This window comes from Octopus bimaculoides, chromosome 18 (genome assembly GCF_001194135.2).
Source record: "Octopus bimaculoides isolate UCB-OBI-ISO-001 chromosome 18, ASM119413v2, whole genome shotgun sequence".
Classification (NCBI taxonomy): Eukaryota; Metazoa; Mollusca; class Cephalopoda; order Octopoda; family Octopodidae; genus Octopus; species Octopus bimaculoides.
In genome coordinates this window covers 55,117,031-55,127,317 of record NC_068998.1, presented here as the reverse complement: position 1 = coordinate 55,127,317, position 10,287 = coordinate 55,117,031, and the positions used below count along the sequence as shown (strand labels likewise).

Below are 10,287 nucleotides of genomic sequence, written 5' to 3'. Positions count from 1 at the left end.
GGGGGGGGGGGGAAACAGTCAAATGAAATTTCTTTGTTCGAATATGGTAAAATATAAGTTTAAAATTTCATAGTAAGTAAATCATGAGAAACTTCTTTTCTTCCATGATAACTTTCTCAGTTGAGCTTTGTGATTAATGGACATTGGTTAATCTCATACAGGAATCTGAGTTTAATCCAAAGAAAAATCGAGAGACTAGCATGAGATAGATGTAGGCTTAGAAACTTTCAAAGTGCTTATCCTCACTTTTGGTGATGAATGTGGGAAAATGACAAAGAATATGAGCGACAAAAATGGGGTTCCTCTGGAGTAACCTTACATGACAGGGTGAACTGCTCAGAAATCAGGGAGACTATGTGGAACCCTTACTTCTCTGCATTGAGGCCACAGCTCCAATATTACAGGCATGATTAGAATGTCAGAGGAAAGAAATGCAAGGTGGATTCTTCAAGCCAGGCCAACAGTCAGAGGAGATCTTGGGGTAGACCAAGAACGAAATAGGTGGATAATATGCATAGTCTCAGTTGGTCCAAGTTGGGAATCCAGCTGGAAAGTCTAATGACTTCATGAAGGAGGTACCTGAGGACTCTAACCCTAACCCTAACCCTCCCAAGAATAGTTGTTCAAGATGGATGCATGGATGGACAAATGGAGATGTACAGGGTGGTGAAACAGTCATGCACCAGATAGTAATATTGATACGAGTGAACAGCACAAAGGAAGAATGTTGCATCTCCAATCAAGATGCTTTAAATTTTTCATTCTGTTGATGCAAGTGTGGCTGTATGGTTAAGAAGCTTACTTCCCAACCATGTGGTTTCTGGTTCAGTTCCACTGTACAGCACCTAAGGGAAGTATCTTCTACTACTATAGCCCCAGGCCAACCAAAGCCTTGTGAGTGGCTGTGGTAGGTGAAAACTGAAGGAAGCCTGTTTGTGTGTACTTCATTTAGACATCATGTAATCATTGTAAATGATCCTCACCACCAGACAAGTGGTGTTGTTAGTTTCCAGTCTTCCACAAAAAGCATGTCTTGCTTGGAAAGAGTTGAGGGTTGGCAACGTGGGCAGTATCTCATCACAGAAATCTGCTTCAACAAATTCTGTCCAAGTAATGCAAGCATGGAAAACTGGATGTCAAATGATGATAATTCCTCAATTTACTTGGCAGTAAAATAAAGGAACATTAAAAGACTTCTCTCAAATATCCAATCTTGTAAATATGTAGAACTCAGTTTTTTTTTACTCAGAGATCCCCCCCCCCCCCATGCTGCTCTGTCTGAAGCAGTGTAAATGCTTAGAATAATTGGTATGCTTCCCATGAAAGTAGAGTTGACTGAATCAATAAGAAACTTGACAACCAGCTAACAGGTTCAGTTGTTTGTCCCCTATCATCAGATCTGAATTCTGTCTCCAATACAAAAAACACTTAACTATCCAACAGTCAAATCTATGAGCTGTATCTAATTACTATACAGTCTACTAACTATAACTAATTACTGTACAGTACGAACAACTCACTGTTGTAAATTGGAGTACTGCCAGAAAATCAATGACTGTTTTGTTAGTTCAACTCCTATTGTTGCTACAACTTGAAAGAGAAGGGCTTAACTTTAACAAGGATTTTGACATAGAAAGTGAAGTCTTCCATCAGAACACTTTGCCTCAATGGTATCATCATTTAACATTCATTTACTCCAGTTCCACATTTGCTAGTCAGAAATCCAGTACAAAAATGAACAGTTCCTAGAGTAATTTCAATCACACTTGAGAAAGAATGAAGATATTCTCTAAACAGTAAATGCAAAACCAAGAACAAAATTTTCCAGTTTAAATTTTTTGTTTTTAAAAATTCATTAAACAACAAAGTTTTGTCGGATAAAACACTAAAATGACTTCAAAATACTTAGAATACATTTAAATAATAAAATGCTAAAACAAAAAACAAAAAAATTTCTTACTATTTAGCTGAATCTGTAAGTTGGTATTCTCTTCGTCTATCATAACACTCCTGCATTCCTTCATCTGTCCAGAGAGACTTTATTGCATCAACATGTGACTGATCAAAAGTATCAGCTGAATCGGCATCTATTGAATTTATGAATTCAGCATTTTCCTGCAAAAGTAATGAAATATCTTAGAATCCAAGAAAGCAAAATATACTAACTGAAACAATGAAACAAAACAAAAAAAAAAAGTCTTTGATGATACCAAAAGAAATGTCTTTAAATATGAAGTTGAAAAATTATTTTAGAAAGTATAATTAGGAAAACCGAGTTCCAAACATTTAGGGTAAAGGAAAGGAAATTTCCAAATTCTAAAATTTCTTTCTATGAATTTTTAAAATCTTGGAGTAATAAAAGTATTGTTTAATATGTGTTGCATCTATAATCATTTCCTATTTTAAGTAATTACATAATTAGTATAGGAAATAAAGTGATTGACAATTACAGTGATTGTGTTTACAGTAATTAGTAGAGTAATGTAAGTAACCCTGAAATGATCTTATATCCAAAGATTATTTGCAGAAAACGGGAAAGTGAAAGTATCCGTGAGCAAGGAGTGTAGGTATTTTGACAAGAGATAAGAATCGATTTAACCCAGGCAGTGATAAATATATTTGAATAGCATAAAACAAATACGATCTTGATAGAAAAGAAAAGATATCTGGTTTGAAAAGTTTGTCCAAACACTACTAGGCTGAAAGAACGATGACTATGAAACAGCAGTGTATCAACTGTATCAGTAAATATAATGATTTATGTGACATCAATCATGAAACTGTTTGATAGCTCAATGATCACAAACTATAGATAGTTTCTTTCTGTTAGCAAGATTTTATATCAGCTCTTAAGGATATAGAGGAGAATATAGCATCGAGAAACCTGTTCAATCATGCCAATAAGGACAAATTTCTTTTAAACTCAGGTCAATATGCAGAATATTTAATTAAACAACATTATAGTAATAGTTAATGTAAATAAAACAATGTCAGATAACTTGGAGAATATCAGATTTTAAAAAGCACCAAAAAAACCTCAAAAATATTGTAAGGAAATAAATCAGTTTCATTGCAGAATGTCAGAATTGGAAGAGAACTAGAAGGACAAAAAAAAAAAAAAGTGTCCTGTGACATTTATTCTGGCTCTTTATATTCTCAGTTAAACTTTGCCTTTCATCTTTTCCTATTTGATGCAATCAACTATCACCACCGCCATTAGAAACAAACAAAATCACATCTGAAGCCATTAGTGAATACTTTCAAAGCAGAATTTGTTTGAAATTCAAAATTTCATGTTGAAACTACTGTCAGTGCCAGTTTAGATGATTAACAATCAGCAAGGAATGTTTTACAATTTGTATAAAATTAAAAGTAGTCACAAGTAGGAATGGACAGGATGCTTTAACCCTTTAACTCATACTAAACTACTTGAAACTGTCTCTGATTTGAATGATACAAACTCCCTGTTTTAAAATTATCTGGGATTAAAATTGCCATAAGAATTTCATACTAATTTGTGTTCCAAATATCAGTTTAATAATGACAAAGTTATTTTAATAAATTCCTTATCTATTTTCAAAATTAAATGAAACAAATACTATGAATTTCAACAAAAATACAGTGACAAAAAGATACAAAACATAACAAAATACCCCTCAATTACAAATGATTTAATAAGTTGAAAAGATATTTATGAAATAAAATTACTTTTCAGAACCCATCCAATTGTTGCTGATATGAGAAAATGGTTTGCTGAATGAAGGTAAAAAAACTCATTTACCAAGATAACAGGTAAAATTTATTGCAAAAATCAAAATATTTGTATAATAGAGTCCTGTTTAGACAAAATACTGTCCATTGAGTGACCAATGATAATTTCTTCTGATGTAACAATGAAACCAAAATTTACTGCAGAAACACATTTAGGGTTGAGAGTAATTACTTCACATCCCCCCGCTGGCCCCCTCCTCTTTATTAACAATAAATTAAACTTTACGCTCATCTAATTTTTGGTGTGTCAAGGTGTTGGACAAATTTAAGTTGAAACAATTTTAATTTGTATTAAATATGGCAAATTGTTTATCCTTTTTGTTTCTTTTTTGAAATCCACACAGCTCTACCCCCACCACTTCCTGTGAGAAACACGGATCTTATGTAACAACACTGATTTATTGATTCGACAAGGATTTTTGTTCTTAAAAAAAAGGAAGTCAATAGTCTAAATAGCAGCCGATTTATATTGCTTCTTGAAGTTTGTTAATATCCCGAATAATAGATATTGTGAGGCAAAAATAGGGAATTTAGTTTAAAAGCAATGATTACTAGATGCTGTATCGAGTAAGTAAAACCTGCCAGTGAACAGAGAATGAAACTGGTTTATAACGTATACAAATATAATAAAGAACCTTTGGAGGAAAAAGAAAACCCTTTAGCAATCCATTTTTTTTTTATAGTGGAGAGTGTTAACGCTTCATTAAATTTCAATATTTCTAAAATGAAACAATTTCACCTTCACATATAAAAGTGGTCAAAAGAGAAAGAGAGAAAAATTCATAGAAAAGGATTGGAATTTATTAACGTTTTATCATTCATAAGTTTTGTATTGAGAGATGCTCTGGTTTGATTAATAATTCTAGTGGTGATGGCAGAATGAAAATACTGTTGGACTATTGTCAGCTAGAGTGCAAACAAGCACATAATTCTAGTATATATATTGAACTCACTCATGCATGTGTTCTGTGTGCATGTATTTACACTATATAATGAGGCAGGGAGGGAGGGAGGTAGAGGGAGGTCTAATGAGAGAGAGAGAGGGAGGGAGAGAAGAAGAAAAAAAAATACAAAAGTGGATATGAAGGGAAAGAAAGGTGGGAGTTAGAACAGTTTGTAAATATTTGGCATTACCACAATACAATGTTAGCTGTTGCTTTAAGATGAATGTTGTTACAACAGAGAAACAATGGAGGAGGAGGAGGAGGAGAAAGAAGGGTAGTTGAGGTTAATTCTATGGTCAACAATTAGATTTCTTTCTGCATATTTAAAGAAATAATTGACTGCCACTATTGTTCTACAGTTAGAGACTAATTATTTAAGAATAACATTTCATCTAACACATCAAATAATTCTCTAAGTAAATTCCACCAAAGACGGTTTCTTTGCTCATCATAGCTGTAAATTTTTTGTTTGTACTTCATAACCACAGAGTCCCTACTACATGGAATCTTGGGCAAGTTTTTTCTATTATGGTCCTGAATTGACCAAAGACATATGAATGAAATTTGGTCAGTGGCAGCCTGTAGAATAGGCCAACAGTGTAGATGGTCAAGACTAAAAAGTGTAGACGGTCTAATGGACATCCAGATATGAGTTTGACAGTTTGTGTAGAACATTTAATCTATAATAAAATAGCAACCGACTGAGTCATAAATGAAAACTATTTTCAACTGTTCCTGTTTGGAGAATGTAACAACAAACCAGCTCTCTTAAAGTGTTGAGAATGCCTTGTGGATGTGGATATTCCACAAGGTGGCCACTTAAAGTCAGATTTCACCAGACAATTCCATCCATTCATTCAGATAACTAAAAATTCATTAGGAGCAACTAATGAGAAATGCTGTTGAGTTATTGTGAGCTGGTATTTTGGGAGACACTCTAATATTTATGTTAAATACTAGAATTCAAAAGCGTTACTAATGTAATTGAAATTAAGGCAAAGATCAAAACCTAATTACAAGAAAGCTCATTTAGATGAATGGTGGCATCTTTCACTCAGTTTCTATTTTTCTCTCCATCTATCACCGTTGTTATAATATTTGCCTTGACATACAACAATCTTTTGTCAACCTGAGATACAATATGCTTGACTAGAAGACAGGGTGGTCATGACTGGAAGATCATCACAGGTTCCTCAAGAGAATACCTGGAGCTAAATAGAATCTGGAAAAGCTACAGTTGTTCTTTGTAGAAGAGTATCAAAAATTTTATGCATGTCAATAAAGGTAAAGTTATATGTTCTTAAGAATTTCTTTTGAAGCCTTCTCATTATAAATATGGTATCTATAGTTCCATCTCCTGCTTCAGACCTAAATGTCATTTTGCCCATTTTGATTTGCATCAATTTGGCTATGTTTAGTAATTCTACCCATTTATTTGAGATCTCTGGAAGCAATTCATAATGACACATCCTTGCATACAATGTGAGAATCTGAATGTAACCTAACCCACTAGAAATAGCAACCAAATTTATTCTAACATCTTAAAAAGTAGCCCAAACCACACTTTGTCTGGAGACAAGATAATCATGGGTGGAAAGCTTTTGATTTTAGCTCTGTTCAATGAAGGCAGGCCTGGAGCTAACCAAGAACTTGATTAACTAAAGTAACGACTAATATCAACAGAACCAGGTGCTTTTAGCATTTTAACAAGTATACCTGAGTGGGCCACACATTTAATCTTTATTTTAGATTTCAATTGCCTATATTAACCTCTTCAGTTATCCTTTTGCCTAGTTCAACAAACAGACTCAGTATCCTCTTCATATTTCTTGTTCAACAACATCTTAGTGACACTTCATGCATCACACTTTTCACTGCTACTATGAGAAAATGGTGTTGTCATGAACATGAATTTCACCAACGACATTCTGATTGCTCTGAAAGCACCCTCTTGTGTTTTAAAAGAATTCCTAACTCTCCTCACACATGAAAATGAACTGCCTAATCTCTTGGCTAAGTAAAGCTAAAATTCTGTCTCTTGCCAACAAAAGTCCATTATCCTTTCATCAAATTGTGCTTGTTAGTAATAAGAGCTAAAAACTTAAATGTAAACAGATTTTCCTTCCTTAATCAGAAACTTCTATAAATAATGAAACATGTAATAATACCATATGATTTTTTATATATATATAACATGACATATTAAACCATTTGAAAAAGAATTGTTTAATATACTGAGATATTTAAATGTGTTTTCTTTTCCCTCCAAGCCTGACCATATAGATTAAGCTGAAACCAATAGAATATAAAGTAGCAAGTAGATGTTATGTGAGTAGGCAACGGACTAACAAAAATGTGGTAGACTAAATGTCTTAAGTATTAAGTTTCATCTCCGAGTTCAATATCAAATACCAATAGGACCGGCTTGCCTTTCATTCCTCCTCCTATCAGTAAAATAAACAAGTAATATACTGAGATCAATTCAACTAAACAAATCTATGGCCTTGCACCACTATTAATAGCAATGAGTTTGAAGAACTGGAAAATTAAATCACTCTCCAAGTTCCTAGTTCAAATCCCACCTGCAAAAAGCTGCTTTTCATCCGACTTGAGTTCATCAAATTAATCAAGTATACACATCTATAAAATCTAGCCTTGTACTTAGTCAAACAAAACTAAATGAAGAAGCTCAAGGTTGTCTTTCTTTTAGGCCACATTTTAGGCAACAATGTGACCTCACCTTTCAATGTAGTTAGTCTCACAGGCCAGAATTTTTGTTTTTCCAGAATGCGAAGACAAAAAACAACATTCTAGTATAACTTCTTAAAAGAAAGGAAACCAAATTAAATAAATGTGATAGATTCAATCCAGGCAAATAACTTCCTAAATTTAATAGAAAATAGAGAGTAGAGAGAGAAATCCATCATTTGTTAAAAAGTGAGTGTCTATACTTAGATTTTGTCTAAGCCCTGAGGGATGTAAGAAAAAGGTAAAGACACTGATCACAAGACCAAAACCATCTTGTGCCATATTACAATTTACACCCAGACTCTTATATGTACAGTTATATTAAAGATTTAATCGATCATGTGTAATTAAAATGAAATATATATACCCTTTTGATACCAACTCACCTAAGACCACCATGGTTCCTGGTTCCATGATATCAGCTTTTAGTTTTTTGAAATAATCTAAATTAAAACCTTCCATCAAAATTTCATGTTAGTTTATGTTCTGAACACCAGCTTAACGATGACCAATTTTACTAAATTCTTCATCCCTGCTGTGTTGTTAACACCTCACCCTCAATGCTCTTGCAAATCTACTGCAAACCCCTGCTCCTGAGCCACCTCGATATTTCATACTCGACTTTTCCAGTCACCTGTCTTGACACCGTCTCTCTCTCTCTTTATTTTACTGACTCACCTGCTCACTTTATCGTACACTCTAACTTACCCTCCCTTCTTTTCCAATCGGGGTATCCATGGACCTGCTCTACAGCAAAGCACCCATTCCTGTCCCACTACACGTTGTCTCTCATCAATTGGCACAAAGCCCATCCCCTTCAATACTACTCCCCACTCCCAGTTGAGGGATTTTGTCTTGCATGTTACTTGATGACCCTGTTACTAGTGCTGGTGCCATGTCAAAAGCACTCTTTGTACACTCTGTAAAGTGGTTAGCATCAGGAAGAGTATCCAGCCATAGAAACCATGCCAAAACAGATGACCGGAGCCTTCTTGTATGGCTCTTGGCCTTACCAGCACCTGTCAAACTGTTCAGCCAATGATGCCAGCATGGAAAACAGATGTTAAATGATGATGAAAGGCAATTTAATTTGGCAGAGATTTGGTAATAAAAGACTTAAGGCAATATATTCCTATATGCTGCTATCCAGTGTTGAACCATTGAACACAATGCTTAATCAAAGTGAGTAGACTTTGCTATGTACACCCCATATATTCAGTACACAGAACAAATGTGTCAGCTGGTTAAAAGTGTTGATGACAACTTGTGTCGCTCGTTTGAATCTCATCCGAACAGTAAAAAGACACCGCAAGACTAATCAAAGATCAAACCAACTGAAATGGAAATATTTCAAATTGTTTCATCTGTAAAAACTTTTCATCATTATACACACATATCTAGATAAAAGTATACATACTATAGTTGTTCAGATATAAATCATATGGCAATTGGGATTTCTTGCTAAACTAAATTAATTTTTAGTAGTTGAGCCCCAGATGAAGAATTCAAATTCAGCAGACCTATAATTAAATGTGCTATTTTCATTTATCTAGAACTGCATTGTCCAACATCTTTTTAAAGATGGCATATAATATGAGGGAGATTTAGGTGATATTTTTAGCAGGTTGAGCAACTACATAGGATCTCTTGGGCAGTGTACAAAAGGAGAATTAAAAGAAAATCCTAATACAGTTAATTATTGTTTATTAAACATCAAAATAGTTGTGTTCTGAGTTTCAAGAATGCATTTGAGGTTTACTTACATTATTGCCAGAAGTCTTATATTCTAAAGACAACGTTTCCATTGCAGCTATAAGAGTCTGTATGGCTGAAAATATATTTTGGTAAACAATTTTCTCAAAGCCTTTTCTGTCTTCTTCAGAGTACCCAGCACCATGGATAATTCTCATCTGCTTGATAAATGTACTCTTTCCAGACTCACCAGTCCCTTAAAGAAGAGGGGGAAAAAATAATCCATTATTGCAAAGAATTTTAAACAGACTCAAAGTAAATCAAAATATATATAAATAATACATCGAAAGGCTGTGTGAGGATATATATGTAGGATGCAAGACAGGAGACTGCAATGTATGAGTATGGGAGGTGACAGTTGCATCAAACTGTGTGGGATGCTTAAAGTGGATGGAACTTGTAGAAGATGGAAACCTAGGAAGATATGGGACGAAGAGGTGGAAACTGATCTCAAGACGCTAAAAATCATGGAGAAGATGACAAAAGAGAAATGATTAATGACATGCACCACTCATCTGTAGAAGCATGGCAATAGAAATGTGAAAATGATGGGAATAATGGAGGATATCTATACATGGGTCTCTCACCAAGCACAACCCCGTCAAGTTGACATCTGTCCCTTCCCTCACCTTTTCTATTCAATGTGATATAGCTTCAAATGTATCCAAGATTAGCAGCCAATCGCCCCCCCCACCACCTCACTGTACCATGCTTTAAATCTTACCTCTCTTTCTAATCTGTAAGTTACTCTCCTATTTGCCTATTTAATGAGGGATTGTATTGAACCTACTCTCCAGTCCATCCCACATCTCTCTCATCACAACACCTATATTTAAGAGATTCCAATAGAACTGTTTATAACTATAAACTCATAGCATCCACAATTCTGTACAACCAGTCATCCCTCACACACTCTCTCTCTCTCTCTCTCACTGCCTTGGGTTAGTTATTATTTGACATTCCCCACCTTCATTACCAGCCATCTCTTTCTTTCTCTCCACCCCCACCACCACCATAACCACCCAATCATTCTACTTTCTTACACTCATTTATCTGACTGCCCCCCCCCCCC

At 34.6% G+C, this 10,287-nt stretch overlaps 1 protein-coding gene across 2 annotated transcripts in view; it reads right to left on the bottom strand.

Annotated features, from left to right (window-relative positions):
* The window catches only part of LOC106879472 (guanine nucleotide-binding protein G(q) subunit alpha), a 47,487-nt gene that overhangs the window by 15,537 nt on the left and 21,663 nt on the right, over window positions 1–10,287 (bottom strand). For both annotated transcript variants that reach the window (XM_052974447.1, XM_052974446.1), the window contains exons 3-4: window positions 9,227–9,411; window positions 1,961–2,115 (exon numbers count right to left, since the gene is read on the bottom strand). In XM_052974447.1, coding sequence (XP_052830407.1) covers window positions 1,961–2,115; window positions 9,227–9,411 — 340 coding nt within the window. The remainder of the gene's footprint in view (window positions 1–1,960; window positions 2,116–9,226; window positions 9,412–10,287) is intronic.